At 35.9% G+C, this 17649-nt stretch overlaps 1 protein-coding gene across 2 annotated transcripts in view; it reads left to right on the top strand.

Annotated features, from left to right (window-relative positions):
• STYX (serine/threonine/tyrosine interacting protein) overlaps positions 1–17649 on the top strand; it is a 37853-nt gene that overhangs the window by 11205 nt on the left and 8999 nt on the right. Inside the window, exons 2-9 of one of the 2 annotated variants that reach the window (XM_034992830.1) lie at positions 3031–3063; positions 4824–4877; positions 8151–8248; positions 11898–11958; positions 12372–12408; positions 13024–13063; positions 13156–13206; positions 14859–14931. In XM_034992830.1, the coding sequence (XP_034848721.1) occupies positions 3031–3063; positions 4824–4877; positions 8151–8248; positions 11898–11958; positions 12372–12408; positions 13024–13063; positions 13156–13206; positions 14859–14931 (447 nt within the window). The remainder of the gene's footprint in view (positions 1–3030; positions 3064–4823; positions 4878–8150; positions 8249–11897; positions 11959–12371; positions 12409–13023; positions 13064–13155; positions 13207–14858; positions 14932–17649) is intronic. The other variant, XM_034992831.1, reaches the window with a different exon arrangement.

Below are 17649 nucleotides of genomic sequence, written 5' to 3'. Positions count from 1 at the left end.
AAAAAGGGTTTGTTTGATTTTTTGGATAGGTGGGAGGGGCTGAGGGAGGGAGAGAGGCAATCTCCGCTGAGCACAGAGCCTGATACGGGGCTTGATCATATGACCCTGAGATCATGACCTGAGCCAAACCAAGAGTATGACACTTAACTGACTGAGCCACCCAGGCACCCCTTGTTTGTTTGTTTGTTAATTTTTTTAATTTAAATTGTTTAGATTGGAACAAATAGCAAATGTACTTTTTTTTTTTTTTTTGATTTTATTTGAGAGGGAGAGAGTGAGTGAGAGCATGAGTGCACACGAGGAGGGGGAGGGAGAAGCAGACTCTCCGTTGAGAAGGGAGCCCCACATGGGCCTTGATCCTGGGACAGTGGGATCATGACCTGAGCTAAAGGCAGACACTTAACCAACTGAGCCACCGAGGTGCCCCCACAAATGTACTTCTGAGCATGTCACTATATATGGTTGTAGAAATTGTCTGCATGCAGCATTCACTGGATATTGACTTAACAAGGCACATATTTTCTGCAAATTATTTCAATCACAGAGTATTTAAAATAAAATAACATTTTTGGGTTAAAAAAATAAATTCAATTTAGTTAACATACAGTGTGTTACTAATTTCAGGGGTAGAATTTAGTTGATTCATCAGTTGCATATAACACCCAGTGCACATTACATCAAGTGCTCTCCTTAATGCCCATCACCCAATTACCCCATTCCCCCACCCAGCAACCCTCAGTTTGTTCCCTGTAGTTAAGAGTCTCTTATGGTTTGCCTCCCTCTCTGTTTTTATCTTATTTTATTTTTCCTTCCCTTCCCCTATGTTCATCTGTTTTGTTTCTTAAGTTCCACATATGAGTGAAATCATTTGGTAGTTGTCTTTCTCTGAGTTATTTTGCTTAGCAGAATGCTTTCTAGTTCCATCCACATCATTGCAAATAGCAAGATTTCATTCTTTTTGATGGCTGAGTCATACTCCATTGTGTATACATACCACTTTATCCGTTCATCTGTCCATGGACATCTGGGCTCTTTTCATATTTTGGCTATTGTGGGCATTTCCACTATAAACATTGGGGTGCATGTGCACCTTCGAATCTCTGTTTTTATATCCTTTGGATAAATACATAGTAGTGTTGGGGCATCTGGGTGGCTCAGTCGGTTAAGCATCTGCCTTCAGCTCGGGTCATGATCCCAGGGTCCTGGGATGGAGCCCCACGTTGGGCTCCCCACTTGGCGGGGAGTCTGCTTTTCCCTCTGCCTGCTGCACTGTCTACTTGTGTTCTCTATCTCTCTGTCAAATAAATAAATAAAATCTTAAAAAAAAAAATACATAGTAGTGTAATTGCTGGGTTGTAGGGTATTGACTTATAATGTTATATTAGTTTCAGGTATATTACATAGTGATTGGACAGTTCTGTACACTGCCCAATGCTCACAATAAGTGTAGTTAACTTCTGTCACCATACAAAGTTATTCCAAATTATTGGCTATATTCCCAAACTGGAAGTTTGTACCCCTTAATTCCTTTCACCTGAAAATAAAGGATTTTTTTAAAAAGCTCTTCCAGTTTTCACTTTAGAAACCTTATTTCTGTTTATAATTCTGAGTTTTAAGCAACCAGGTTAGAAACTTTTGGAATACAGTCCATTTACAAATGAGGACTATCTGTACTTTGATTCTTCATATCAATTCACTGTAACTGCTTTTTTCTTTTCCCAATTTTTCTTTTTTTTTTTAAGAAGATTATTTATTTTGGGGAGGGAGGGGTAAAGAGAGAGGGGGAGAATCTCAAGCAGACTCCCTGCCTCTCAAGGAGCCCAGTGCAGGGCTTGATCCCAGGACCCTGAGACCATGACCTGAGCTGAAATCAAGAGTCAGGTGCTCAACCGACTGAGCCCCCAAGGTGCTCCTCTTCTCCCAACTTTTTTTTTTTTTAAACATTTATTTATTTTAGAGAGAGAGAGAGCGAGAGAGAGCATGTTCGCACACACAAGCAGGAGGAGCAGAGGGAGAGGGAGAGAAAATCTTAAGCAGATTCCTGCTGAGTGCAGAGGCGCTGGGGCTGATCTCTCGACCATGAGATCATGTGAGCTGAAACCAAGAGTCAGGCACTTAACCGATTGTGCCACCCAGGTGCCCCTTTGCCCAGCTTTTAAAATGTTTTCTGTCTTTTGCCATTGGCATTTTGCATTATTTTCCAGTTTATTTTGGTCTGCATTCCAAAGACAGAATGAACTCTATACTTTCATGAAGTGTATCTTTAAAGGGAATCAAACTAAAAGAATCTCAAGCCCAAGTAAGATATGAAAAAGGCTGATAAGCATTTAGAGGTTTAGGTCAGGGATGGCAAATACCTATCACCTAACATTCTTTCATCCGTTATGTATACTGCTCATTGATCACAGTACTTAAGTCTTTCCTCACACAGTGTTTTAGCTATCTGCTGCCAGTTGGTTAAAGTTGACATGAATCACAAAAAGGCTATTTGACATTTGACATTTCTGATTTGGAGGATCGGTTTTGGGGAGAAATTTCTGGAATATCTGTTTTAATTAATGAACTATTCCATCCACTGTATGAAGTAACATAATCGTAATTTTGGAAGCGCAGTTACCTAAGGAATACCTTAATCATTGTTTCTTTTTTTTTTTTTTAAGATTTTATTTATTTATTTCAGAGAGAGAGTACACAAGCTGGGGGAGACAGGCTGAGGGAACAGGAGAAGCAGACTCCCCACTAAGTGGGGAGCCCAATGTAGGGCTTGATCTCAGGACCCTGAGATAATAACCTGAGCCGAAGGCGGACACTTAACTGACTAAGCCACCCAGATGCTCTTTAATCATTGTTTCTTGTCACTTAAATTTTTCAGGTGTTTGCGAAGCCAGTTCAATCTATAGAATATTCTTAAACTACAATGTATTTTTTAAAAAATCCATACACTTTTATGTCACATCTTTAACTTTTAATTGGGTAACATTTTTTATATGTCATTTACTTTTATTCTTGTGTTTTCTTTCCATCTTTAAGGAATGGACATACCCTATGAGACGAGAGATGCAGGTAAGATAACCTTTTTGTTTATTCAAACCAACCCATATTATTATTATTATTAAATAACCTAATTTCACAAAGGATTTGAGACCTGTTGGCTCATGATCTGTAAGTTCATTGAGTCTTTTAAAAATCAGCATATTTGAGATTAATCATGGATCTTAAAAAGATAGGAAATGAATTGTTGCCTTTCTTAGATTAATCATGGACATAGTAATATATGTATGTGCTTAATGAATCACTTTGTTTTCCCTTATCTGAAAAATTGGGTACAGTATTTTTATTCCTTTGAAAACACTTTGTATTCTGTGTCTGGCTAGTTTAGATAAGTCCAAAAGAGTTGACTATAAAGCAAATCACTCTTGAATAATTGCTCCTTTTTGTGTCTGATTTTCAGTCAACTTCCATAATGAAGTCCTCCAGAAGACTGAGTTGAATACTCCCAATATGGAATGATAAAATGTTAACCCTCATAGCAGTTTTTCTTTTCCATTTCTTACCATTTACGTCACTCTGCTAGCCCCAGAATCAAGCAATGTCTCCTGTTCCCGGGAATACCTTGACTTAATAAAAATCTGTTTCTTTTCTCTGTTAGTGAAAATTCTCTTTTTCTAAAAGTATCTGAGTACCTGTGGGGCATTTTACTTGGTGCTATGGGGAATGCAAAGATGAGTAAAATGTAATTTCTGCCCGCAAGAAGCTGGTAGGAGACATCAGACCTATACACAAATAATTACAATTTTCCAAAGAACTGAACTGCAAAATTGCACTATATTAGTATCTAGGATATGATACAGCCCAACTAAAATCTTTCTATATTGAATTCACATAGAATAAATTTTAATCTAGCATTTGGAAGGTATTTATTTAAAATTGTTGAAACTGTCAGTAGGCAAACATTTGATATTGGTCTTTTTTAAATTTTGCAATAATACTTTTATGAACTATAGGTAACAACAGATTTGGCTGAATAAGGTTTTGTGTAATTCCAGAGGGGTAATTTTCTTTATGCCTAATTTATATCTTTTTTTTTTTAAGACTTTATTTATTTATTTAACACAGAGAGACACAGCGAGAGAGGGAACACAAGCAGGGGGAGTGGGAGAGGGAGAAGCAGGCTTCCCGCTGAGCAGGGAGCCTGATGTGGGGCTCGATCCCAGGACCCTGGGATCATGACCTGAGCCAGGCAGATGCTTAACCGACTGAGCCACCCAGGTGCCCCATGCCAAGTTTATTTTTAGACTATAGCAGAGAATATAAGTAAAATTAGAGATGTTTCATTAATATAGGGGCACCTGTATGGCTCAGTCGGTTAAGTGTTGGACTCTTGATTTTGGCTCAGGTCATGATCTCAGGGTCAGGAGACTGAGCCTCTCCTCAGGCTCCATGCTGGGCGTGGAGCCTGCTTGAGATTCTCTCTCCTCCCAATGCCTCTCTACCCCTCTCTTTAAAAAAATAAAAATAAAAAGACAGTCATATAATATGCTAATTTTACCCAAAGTGCTTCTAAAAAGTACTGTGGAAGTTCAGATATCTGACTTTTCAGAACTATATTTAAACTAAATGTCTCATTTGCTATTATAAAGCACATCTGCATTTCTCTTCCCAATCATTTGCTCAGTGTGGCTAGAAAATGTTCCCTAAATTACAAGCTTTTTAGCAAATTATTATAACAATTATGAAAATACTCCACAAATCCACTTATATGGTACATAGTTTGTGTAAATTTAAATTGTTAATGGTAAATATCTCAATTTTTTTTTCCCTAGGAAATTTTACCTGGATTGTTTTTAGGTCCATATTCTTCTGCTATGAAAAGCAAGGTATGAACTTTAGATTAGGTTCATCAAGAGACTATTAACCAGCTTTTTTGGAATAAATTTTTTTAGTAGTAAGAGTTTTATTTGAGGGAAGGTCCACAAATACTGCATGTTACTCTGGAGTACCTACCTCTTTTTAGATTTTACTGGACTAGTGATTGTCAGGTGTGTCACCACAAATCACAAATAAGTGTATTTGACATTTTAGTTAATCATTCCTTATCAAGGGTAAGTGTGTGTGTGTGCATGTGTATGCACGTTTTAATTGATAAAATCTGATTTCTGTTTTTCCAAACTTCAGAGACCTGGATGCTCCAGGCTGTAAAGTGTTATACCATATATATCTGTCTCCTGTATAGTCAAACTGAAATGGATTTCTTTAGTTGACACAGTTAACAGGGTAAATCTCATTTTAATATATGAAGCAATTTTGTTGCCACTTCGTACAGGATTCAGTCCTATGAATTAGGACAGTGCTACTAATTCGCTTTGAATTATAATGTGAAACATACCACATGCTTTCCCCAGTACCCTATTTAGAAGTCAGCATTCTTGTGTATAATATCTATCTACAGTAAGTTCTGTAAAAAAAAAAAACAAAACTGTAGAATTTTTAACTTTAATGTTTTAATTTAATATATTAGTTTTAGATGAGTAGGGAGTTTTTTAAAATTAGAGTCATTTCTTTGAAACTGGAAGGCTTTTTGACTATTGAGGTATACATAAGAGTAAACCTAGTTTTGATGGCCTACAAATAGGTTGGAAAGGGTGGGGTGTTGGTAAAAAAAGAAAAAAAAAAGTACTAAGGAAAAGATAGCTAACTATAGACTTAACTGTGACTTACTTAAGATAAAGTCCAAATAATGTAGTATTTGCTGGCCTTCAAAATGCTTTTAGATTATTTGCTTTTTGTATTCCTACAGCATTTTATAAATATACCTATTATAGTATTTGTCACATTAAATTACAAGTATTTCTTTATAGATCTGCTCAAAACCTCTCCCCTCTCAGTTTCACCATGGTCTAATTATTAGACTGAGGAAGAGTTTCTATGACAAAATTTGATTATTTCCCATTCTGAATCACCATAGTACAGCTCATATTCCTTTTCATATCATCATCCAAAAGATATATAATAACAACAAATAATAATAAAAATAAAGAAATCTTAGGGAATAAATGCCTTTTCTAATACTCATTTAGTTAAGCCTACCTTTTATTGCATTCAAATACATTTAAACTGTTTCTTTGTGTATAATTTTTCTGCGGTTTGTAGGTATGAGATTAGGTCATAATTTGCTTCATACAAATGAAAATCCATTGAAAAGTAAAAAATATTCTGTTGCTTTTACATTTGGGTCCTATTTTGTTAAGGTTTGTTTTTTACTCAGTAATAGTCTAATATGCCTTCAAAGCTTGTTAAAGCAGGTTTTCATCCGTAGTTATGTATATCTTCTATGGTTTCTCACACTAATAAAGTAGGTATGAAAACTTCTTTATATATCAAGTATAAACAAAAGAACAGATGTTGAATACATTTTGGAGGTTTAATAAATATGAATATGGAACATTGATTAAATATTACTCCTACCAAATGCTTACCTCCCTTCTAACTCAGGATGCACTCAGGAAATACAAAGATAGTTAAACTCTTATCTAATCTATGCCAGACATAGGAAAATTTGCTGGAAAAAATAACATTTAAAACTTGAAAACGACACTTTCTTAGCTTGGGCTACTATAATAAAACATCATAGACCAATGGCTTCAACAACAGACATTTATTTCTCACAGTTGTAGAGGCTGGGAAATCTGAGATCAGGGTGCCAGCATGGTTAGATTTTGATGAGGGCCCTCTTCCTGACTTGGAGATAGCTGTGTTCTTGCTGTATCTTTCCATGGCAGAAACAGGAAGCTCAGATAGTTCTTCCTCTTATCAGGGCACTAATTCCATCATGGGGCTTCAACCTCATGACCTCATCTAAATCTGTGTCTAATTAACTCCTACGAAAGGCCCCATCTCCTAATACCACCATCACCTTGGGGATTAGGGCTTCAACATATGAATTTTAGAGAGGCACAAATATTCAGTCCATAACAAATATAAATTATTCTTTGATTTCTCATGGATCATTAGTATTATTGTTATAGACTATTTAATGCAGAAAGTGGGAATTAAATATATAGGAGTATAAACTGAAAGTATCATAGAAAACTCAAGATTATGAATTCTGATTCCTCTTGCCAGGATGATTTTGTTCATTCAATTATTGAACAGTTAATGTGTTCAGGGTACTGTTACACATACTTAATATGAATCAGTGAACAAAATCCTTGTTCTCATGGAATTTACATTCTAACTATTGAAATATATATCATGTCATATACATTATATATTACATGTATATAACATGTACATTATCAAACATCATTATATTCACTGAAACCTATAATCACTTGCAAATAAAAACTTACTTGATAATATCTAGGATTGTCATATTAAATTGCTTTAAATGTAGAGCCAAAAAAGCACCACAGAATATAATATCATTTGGACTTGCCAGTTTTAACTTTAGAAGAATTTTTAAACTGAAATGTTACTAGTCTGTGAACTGTATAAATTAATTCTGGCTTGTAGTAGAAGAAGTATACTGGGAGAGGCCTGGTGTAGTCCAGAGATCTGGGCCCTGGTACTGCTATTAACTGTGTCAGTGATGTTCAGTAACTGTATATGCCTTAGTAGTCCCTTCTAAAAAATAAAGGCTTTAGTCAGTATACGTGACTACCACTTACTGAACACTTGCCATGTGCTCCAGGCATTGTGCCAAACACCTGACAGGGGTAATTTGTCCAACCACTCAGTGAAAAGGTTAGTATTTCCCCCATTTTCCCATGGGAAAACTGAGCCACAGAGCTGGAATATAGAGCTTGGGCTCTCATGACTCCAAAGCCCGTGCCTTTAAATTAACCACTATCTAGTATTGTTTCTGAAATAAATTATCTTTAAGGTCTCAACAAGCTCTAAAATTATGTAAAATAATCCTGTTAGCCTTTTGAGGATATGTAGTATATATTAATCTTGAATCACTGAAATATCTTGCTGATCACTTCAGGTATTTTATTACAAAATTAGCTTTAATTCCCTGTACTTAAAGTTCAGATATGGTTATGCTAATTGTAGTGTTCAGCCCTATATATTTTCAAACATCTGTGTTACAATAAGATGATGTTTTGTATTTTAAACTATTTCTTTCCCTGTCCCTCTTTTTTTTATAGCTACCTATACTGCAGAAATATGGAATAACCCATATAATATGCATAAGACAAAATATTGAAGCAAACTTTGTTAAACCAAACTTTCAACAATTATTTAGGTAAGAATTACTGCTGTGATTAATTAAAATGTTATGGGCAGCAAACATGTAATGTAGTTTATATTTCAATTGATTTTATTATAGCAGTCTTCTGTACATACCTGTTTTTGTGGGTGTGTGTGGTTTTGTTTTTTTTGTTTTCTTTTTCTTCTTGGTGTTTTGGTTTTTTTTTTTGGTGGGCAGTAAAGCAAAGTTTATGTGATAAGTAAAGTGATGGTACAAAGCTCCCGAAGAGGGAGGGACCCGAGAGGGTTGCCCTGTACATATCTGTTTTATAAGGATGGTTATATAGTATATTACCTAAAAAATAAGTTTCCTTTAAATTTTAAATAAGTAATGCATATAATGCAGAATTTTAAAGATTCAAATGCATGTACAGTATGTATACTGAAGAGGTTCCCTATTTCTATGCCTTAGATACTCAGTTCCCCTCTCTAGAGGCATCCACTCTTACTTTTTGAGAATCTTCCCGGGGTTATATGTTACATATATACAATTTTTTTTTTTTTACACTGGCTTTAAAAATGTTAATATATTTTAGAGATTGCTTCATATCCTTACTTAGATGCATTGGTTTTTTAAACTTGTATAGTAATCTGTTGTATGGCTATACTAAAATTTATTCAGCCTGTCACCTATTGGGCATTTTAGGTTGTTTCCAGTCTTTTGCTAATATAGTGGGTATCCCTAAATATGTCATTTAATTCATGTGTGAATATATCAATTGGATAAATTTGTAGAAGTGGAATTGCTGGATCAAAGAATGTGAGCATTTAAAATTTTAATGGATGTTGCAGATTGCCCTCCAGTGAGTTGTGTCAGTTTACATTCCCACTCTGAAGTGAATGACTCAATTTCCTAGAGTAAAAATGATGTCGCGTATAGTTCTAATTTGCCTTTCTCATTATAATGAGTGTGGTTGAGCATTTAATGGTTTTTAATGTTATTTTAACTTTATTTTAAAAATAAAGAATATGTATTACACATGGTACAAGAAAAGGGTAGAAAAAAGGTATATAAATAAAGTAAGTCTCTTTCCTCCTCTAAACCCAGCCATCTAGCTTCCCTCCTGGGAGGCGGCTACTATTAACCCTTAAATATCATTCTAGAGATATTCTCTGTGTATATAAAAGCATGTATGTTAAAAATATTTTAATGCGCTGCTTTATTGTTTGTAAAAATGAAAGCATCCTGAGTGTCCATCAGTATAAGACAACTCCCAAGTATATCGTGAAAATGTATAATAGGATACTGTAACCATGAAAAAGAATGAAATATTTCTAAGTGTGTTGATTGGGAATAATCACTAAGATTTATTAAATTTAAAAAGCAAGGTGTACAAACAAGTGTATACTCTCAGTGTGTTTAAAAATATACACAGTATATTAGGCATATATTCTTGTACATGCATAGAAAATTTCTAGGCTAAAAGACCAGGAATCTGACAGTGGTTGCTTCTGAGAAGGAAATTCAGGGTCTGGGATGCTAGAGGGGCCTATTTTTTATTGCAAATATTTTTATACTGTTAGAATTTTTTACCATGTGTACACATTTTTCAGTTAATAAAAGCTTGTTTTAAAAAAGGAATGTCTATATTCTAAAATAAAATAGATTGAATTTTTTTTTCTAATTGTAAAAGAAATCCTTGGTTTTGGGGTGCCTGGGTTGGCTCAGTCAGTTAAGCATTTGCCTTGGGCTCATGTCGTGATTCCAGGGTCGTAACATCGCAAGCCCTGCGTTGGGCTCCCTGCTCAGCAGGGAGTCTACTTCTCCCTTTCCCTCTGCCCTTGCCCACTGCTCCTTCTCTTTCTTTCTCAAATAGGTAAATAAAATCTTAAAAAAAAAAAATCCTTGTTCTTTATAGATACTTTGGAAAATACAGAATGATGCCAAGAAGAATATAAAATCATCCATAATTCACAACCTAGAGGAAACACTTTAGTTAACATTTTGGCATATTCCTCTAAATCTTAACTGTATTATACATATGTGTATTATGTCTACACACATACAGACTTACATATATTATAGAAAATGCCATGATATTTAAAAATGCCATACTATACATTTCTAATTTGTCTAGAGTTTTTGTTTTTAGTACCAAAATGTCCTGGGTACAGCTTCTTTATCCTAATGGAAGAACCCTTTCTCCTTAGATTTGGAATATTGGATTATAGATTGATAGTTCTGCTAATAGTTTTGTTTCTGTTTTTTTGTTTTTTAAAGATTTTATTTTTAAGTGATCTCTACACTCAGTGTGGGGCTCGAACTTACAACCCTGAGATCAAGAGCTGCAACTCTATGGATTGAGCCAGCCAGATGCCTCTCTGCTAATAGTTTTTTGTTTTGGGGGGGGGGGGGGGTTCTTTTTGTTTTTTTGTTTTTAAAAGTAGGCTCCACACCCAGCATGGAGCCCAACTCAGGGCTTGAAATCACAACATGAGATCGAGATCTGAGCTGAGATGAAGATTCGTATGCTTAACCGACACTCAGGCACCCTGACTGCTAATAGTTTTTAACATTCAAAATGAAATGCAGTAAAATATTTTAGATTGACTCTGAATTAACTTTTTTTTCTTAAAGCAGTGTTTTATGTAATAGTTCAGTCTACAGAATCACTTTAGGATACAGTCATTGTCTGAATCCTTTTGGTTTTTACATTGGATTATCCTTGGATACTGAGTTTCAGCTTCTCTCTGATAAACTCTGAATTTTTTGAAGTTGTTACCACCTAAATGATCGCTTTACTAACTACTTAAATGATCACTAAAGGACTGTCATTTTTAAGGCAATATTGACTTTAAAAATTAATTTTGTAACTTGATTACTATAGGTGTCACCATACAGTACCTCATTAGTTTTTGATGTAGTGTTCCATGATTCATTGTTTGCGTATAACACCCAGTGCTCCGTGCAATACATGCCCTCCTTATGGTGACTAACATAATAAATAAATAAATAAGAAAAAAAAAAGAAAAGAAAAAAATAATTACTATAGTTGTACCAATAAACAGGGGCTCTAGGATAGGTTAGGAAGGTTTTCACAAAATAAGCCTAGCATATTAATAATGTCTTGTTATCAGTATTTTCCAAAGTGCAAAATTATAGGACAGGTAGTCTCTTGGTTGATTTTTGCTCTACTGAAGGTTAGTTCAAGCAATGGATGTTTGACTCATTGCTCCGTTAAACTTCCATTTTGATTACCTTCTTCTCTTTCAGACTTTGGGCTTCCTCTGAATTGTCCTCTGTAGCATTGTGAGGAGGGAGCAGAGGGCCACTCAAAGAAGAATCTTCTAGTCCATGGGGAAGTTAGTAGAAATAGAAGAATAACAGTAAAGAATACAGACACTTTTTCTCTTTATATTATAGGTCCACTCTGATCTAGAGGAAAGTTTTCTTCCTTCATGTGATTTTTCAGTTTTAACCAGATAGATTTTTTTTATACAAAGGTGTCAGAAATGTTAACTTATTATTTAAGGCTTTAAATGCTGTGCATTTAAACAATATAAAATCTATGACCCAATTCTTGGGAATATGATACTTTGAAAGTTATTTTGCATTATTTTCATGGTTGTCAAGAACTTTTGAATTTTTTTATACACAGAGTTTTATCTGAAAGTGTGCTTATCACGAAATACTCTATTTTCAGATATTTAGTCTTGGATATTGCAGATAATCCAGTTGAAAATATAATACGTTATTTTCCCATGGTAAGTATCCTGCTTTAATTTCATTTAAATTTTATGATTTGACTTCTTAATTATGGTTCTAAAATTTAATAATAATGAAACTAATTCCTTCCTATGCTGCTTTTACTTTGTTATGACTGAAAACTATGGGATTATATTTTAAAGAATATTTATTTTTAAAACCTTTTTATGATCTCCAAATATCTGAGAAATCACATTTTGAATTTATTAAATTCAAATTAAATTTTAGATCCTGTATAATTTCTAAAATTTGTAATAGGTGCATTTGTAGCATTTTGGAAATTCTTGAATGAAGGCAATTTTTATTAATATAAATAAATAAATTTTTTCAGTATATTTGTTTTACCGTATGTATATTTTATGCTTGTATTAATCCACATGTTTTATTAAAACACACTGTCTTTTGCCTTCAGACTAAAGAATTTATTGATGGAAGCTTACAAACTGGAGGTAAATAATATTTTCTTTACTTGCTTAATATTTAGTTTTAGGGGACTCTGTGTTAATGTTTTGTTTTTTAAAGATTTTATTTATTTATTTGAGAGAGAGAGAATGAGAGAGCAAGCACATGAGAGAGGGGAGGGTCAGAGGGAGAAGCAGAAGCAGACTCCCTGCCGAGCAGGGAACCCGATGAGGGACTCGATCCAGGGACTCCAGGATCATGACCTGAGCCGAAGGCAGTCGCTCAACCAACTGAGCCACCCAGGCGCCCGCAGTTAATGTTTTAGTTAACATTTGTCTTAAATGCAGGATATGGAAGTTGCAATTGTATGTAATAGACTATTCCCAAATTTGTTTTTTCCCAACTCCTTGCTTCATTTGGATAGGCTTTCTTAAATATTCCTATATAACTATTTTCCAGTTTTGGGTCACTTTTAAATCCCTTTAATTTCAAAGTATAAATTGTAAAGATTGAAAGTTAATAAATATCTAAGTGTGGTATGTATAAAATATAAAATGTTTAAGAAAAGATTTATCATACTGTGATATGGTACATGGTTTCAATATATTTTAGTTGCTGAATTAGATGTTTTTTTGTCAGAATAACTATTTCTTGTTTTTCAGGAAAAGTTCTTGTCCATGGAAATGCAGGAATCTCCAGGAGGTATGAAGTTAGGAGATTATCTTTCTTTCTCTAGCATTTCATTAATGAGTTCTGTTTTCTATTTTTTTCTAAAATTTTTTCCCCCTCTTCAGTGCTGCCTTTGTTATTGCATACATTATGGAAACATTTGGAATGAAGTACAGGTAAGAAAGTACTCTGAAACCTAGTCACAATTTAAATTCTCAGTAAAATGAAGCTTAAAGGAAACAGTTTCGGATTTTAAAGTTGATAATCCTGATTTTGTCATCTATTCATGTTGATTAGGCAGGCTCTTTATCCCATAATTAGTCTCTTAACCTTTATAGCTTATCTACCTTATATAGATCTACTTGGCTAATATTTTGTGGTTTTAGGGAGCTAGTGCTAAATGTTGTTAAGAAGCCAGGGTACTTACAGTTAGGAAAAATTATGGAAAACTAATTATTTACTGCTAGAGAATTGTTTAGCCCGAGTTTAAAAACTCTTAGACACAGATGTTATTGCTTCCCTTGCTTAAAACGCTAATTTATTATGTTTTCCTTTAACAGTAGTTGGATGAAAAATTAACCTAGAAATTGTTTCAGCTTCTATTCGCAATTCAGTATAGGCTTTATTAACCAGAATCAACTTTTTGAAGCATACTGGCTAGATAAAAAAGAGAGAGCCCCAAAACAAAAACCTGGCCAGTGTACAGTGTTTCTTTTTTTTAGTGTGTCTTGCTAGAAGTCTTGTAATCATTGACAACTCCTTGTCTTTCACTCCCTATCTCCCAACCTTACCCATTACCAAATCCTGTCTCTTTTATGTTCTAAAATATACCTTGAATCTGTCTCTTTATCTTTCTCTTCATCATCATTTAATCCCCTAATCCAAGCTCCAGTCACGTCTTTCTTGGACTCTAACAGTGGTAGCCTTGTTAGTGGTTTCATGTATTCTTTACTTCTCCAGTCTGTTTTTTTCCCTCACACTACAGTTGATCTTTTCAAAAGATAAATCTGACCAAATAATCACCTTACCCCAAAAAGCTCTCAGAGGTTTCTGATCCTTAATAATTCTTATCATGGTCAGTAAAACTTTGGTATGCCTGTGTCAACCTGTCCATCATTATACCATGTTCCCTGTTAACTCTCTTCATTTGAGCTGCGTTCAGCATTGGATCCACATTCCTGACACACAGTAGACATTCAAAATCTTTAGTTTGTTTGGTATCCTTTAAGTTTAAATTTTGATGGAAAGGTTGCTTAAAAGTATCAGTTAATATTATTTGAATACAAATGCTTTGTTCGTTGGTAGACTTGTTTTATATATTCTCTATTATTTGGTGTCTTGACAGTAATAATATTAATAGTGAATCTAGGTGCTATTCTAGGCTCTTTATCTCACTTAAGCCTCACAACAACACAAGAAAGTAGATATACTCCTTGTTTAAACAATGATAAAATTTTGAGCACATATTTTGTAATAGATGTTTCACAAGGTGCTTTACATTTACTATCACCCATCTTCATAATAGCCCTCCAAAATAGGAACTATTATAAACTCCAGTTTACACACAAGAAAAATAAAGCTTAGAAAGTTGAGCAGCTTCCCTTAGAACACAACCTGGTAAACAGAGGTATGGTGATCTTTCATCTGCCCATGCTGTTGATTATTCCACTATAGCTTGCTACCTCTCTGTAGCACAAGTTTTATGATTATGATTTCCTGTTCAGGTAAATTTTTAGATAAGTTCCTATTTTAGGTAGATACTAAAAAAATTGAGATTAATTCATGAACGAATACCATCACCTTAGTTTTCTTTTTTTTTTCTTTTCAGAGATGCATTTGCTTATGTTCAAGAAAGAAGATTTTGTATTAATCCTAATGCTGGATTTGTTCATCAACTTCAGGTAACTTCTCTCCTCCTCATGTTTAAAGTAGTCAGAAAGGAGGATAATTAAAATCTTACGTCTATGTAATTTAAGTGTAAAATTTATTTTCTTATTTTTTAAGTTTTATTTAAAGATTTTATTTATTTGAGAGGGAGATAGCAAGAGAGAGCATGAGTGGGGGATGGGGAGAGGGAGAGAAGCAGGCTCCCTGCTGAGCAGGGAGCCCATCACGGGGCTCGATCTCAGGACTCTGAGATCATGACCTGAGCTGAAGGCAGATGCTTAACTGACTGAGCCACCCAGACACCCTAGAATTTATTTTAAATACTTAAAAATTTCCATAATCTAATTTGATTGATTGATTTCATTATTTTTTTTTAAGTTTATTTTTATTTATTTATTTTTAAAGATTTATTTATTTGACAGAGAGAGACACAGCGAGAGAGGGCACACAAGCAGGGGGAGTGGGAGAGGGAGAAGCAGGCTTCCTGCTGAGCAGGGAGCCTGATGCAGGACTCGATTCCAGGACCCTGGGATCATGACCTGAGCCGAAGGCAGACGCTTAATGACTGAGCCACCCAGGCGCCCCTTTTTAAGTTTATTTTAAGTAATCTCTGCACCCAACATGGGGCTCAAATTCACAACCCTGAGATCAAGAGTTGCATGCTCCTCCAACTGAGCCAGGCAAGTACCTCCTAATTTGATTTTTCTATTCAAATTTACATTTCTAGTTAAAGGTATTTTCCTTTTTGTTTTTTAAGTCTTTTCTTAAAAGCTGCCATTACTGTGAAAAAAGGGCTAAAGGCACCTTGTTAAATGTAAGATAAAATAATTGATGTTAGAAGAGTCCAGGATGGCAGAGGAGTAGGGGACCCTAGTTTCATCTCGTCCCAGGAATTCAGCTAGATAGCTATCAGATCATTCTGAACACCTGTGAACTCAACAGGAGATCTAAGAAAGGAATAAAAGAATAGCTGCAACTTAAATAAAAAATCTTTAGGGCGCCTGGGTGGCTCAGTTGGTTGAGCGACTGCCTTCGGCTCGGGTCATGATCCTGGAGTCCCGGGATTCAGTCCCGCATTGGGCTCCCTGCTTGGCGGGGAGTCTGCTTCTCCCTCTGACCCTCCTCCCTCTCATGCTCTGTCTCTCATTCTCTCTCTCTCTCAAATAAATAAATAAAATCTTTAAAAAAAAAAAAATCTTTAAAAGGAGGGGGCGTCTGGGTGGCTCAGTTGGTTAAGCGACTGCCTTTGGCTCAGGTCATGATCCTGGAGTCCTGGGATCGAGTCCCGCATCAGGCTCCCCACTCACAGGGAGTCTACTTCTCCCTCTGACCCTCCCCCCTCTCATGTGCTCTCTCTCTCTCACTCTCTCTCTCTCAAATAAATAAATAAATAATCTTAAAAAAAAAAAAAAGAATAGCTGCAACTCTGCACATAGAAAAGTGAGCACTTTCTGCAAGGTTGGAGGTAGGAGAAGTGAATCCAAGACGATATATGGGAAAATAAACCGTGAGGGGAGGGAGCCTCTCTAAGCCAGCTACAGGAAATTGATAGAGCGGCAAAGTGCAAATTCAGGACTTTTAGAAGTCTGCTCCGGTGGGGGGTAGGGGACATCCTAGCCTTAAAGGCACTCAAGGTGGCTAAGCGGGGGTGGAACCCTCGTTGGGACTGTGTGGTCTCAGAATCACAGGAGACCAGGGGTGTCTGAGTGTGGCAGAGTTCCCAGGCATTGGAGCGGGGAAGCTGGCTACAATGAGCCCAGGAGTGGACTCTCAGCTGGGGTGTTGCCATAAACCACAAACTGCGGCACAGTTGGGTGACTGCTTTCCAAGCAGGGGCTCAGCAAGTGGCAGAACCGGCAAGACCCCCCCTTGCTCCCCCAGGAGGAGTGGCGCAATAACGCACCACAGAAGTCTGCAGAGTTTAGATGCTGGAAACGGGTGGTGGTCTGAGATAGAAATGCTCGGTCACGGGCTGGGTGAACACAGAGTGTAGATGGAGACCAGGGAGACAGGAGTGATTGATGCTTTTCTCTGAGGGCTCATTGAGGAGTGGGGCCCCAAGCTTTTGGTTCTGGGGCCGGAAGTTTGGGAGGATCCCAAAAAACCACCCCAAAATTGCTAGAACTCATACGGGAATTCAGCGAAGTGGCAGGATATAAAATCAGTGCACAGAAATCAGTTGCATTTCTGTACACTAACAATGAGACAGAAGAATGAGAAATTAAGGAGTCGATCCCATTTACAATTGCCCCCTAAACCATGAGATACCTAGGAATAAACCTGACCAAAAAGGCAAAGAATCTGTACTCAGAAAACTGTTGAATACTCGTGAAAGAAATTGAGGAAGACACAAAGAAATGGAAACACGTTCCATGCTCATAGATTGGAAGAACAGATATTGTTAAAATGTCTATGCTACCTAGAGCAGTCTGCACATTCAGTGCAATTCCTATCAAAATACCATCAACTTTTTTCACAGAGCTGGAACAAATAATCCTAAAATTTGTATGGAACCAGAAAAGGCCCCAAATAGCCAAAAGAATGTTGGAAAAAACCAAAGCTGGTGGCATCACAATTCTAGACTGGAAGCTCTATTACAAAGCTGTCATCATCAAGACAGTAGTACGGCACTGGCACAAAAACAGACAAATAGATGAATGGAACAGACTAGAGAACCCAGAAATGGACCCTCAACTCTATGGTCAACTGATCTTAAAGCAGGAAAGAATATC

This window comes from Mirounga leonina, unplaced genomic scaffold (genome assembly GCF_011800145.1).
Source record: "Mirounga leonina isolate KUSES-001 unplaced genomic scaffold, KU_Mleo_1.0 Mir_82, whole genome shotgun sequence".
Taxonomy (NCBI): Eukaryota; Metazoa; Chordata; class Mammalia; order Carnivora; family Phocidae; genus Mirounga; species Mirounga leonina.
This window is presented reverse-complemented; position numbering and strand designations above follow the sequence as displayed.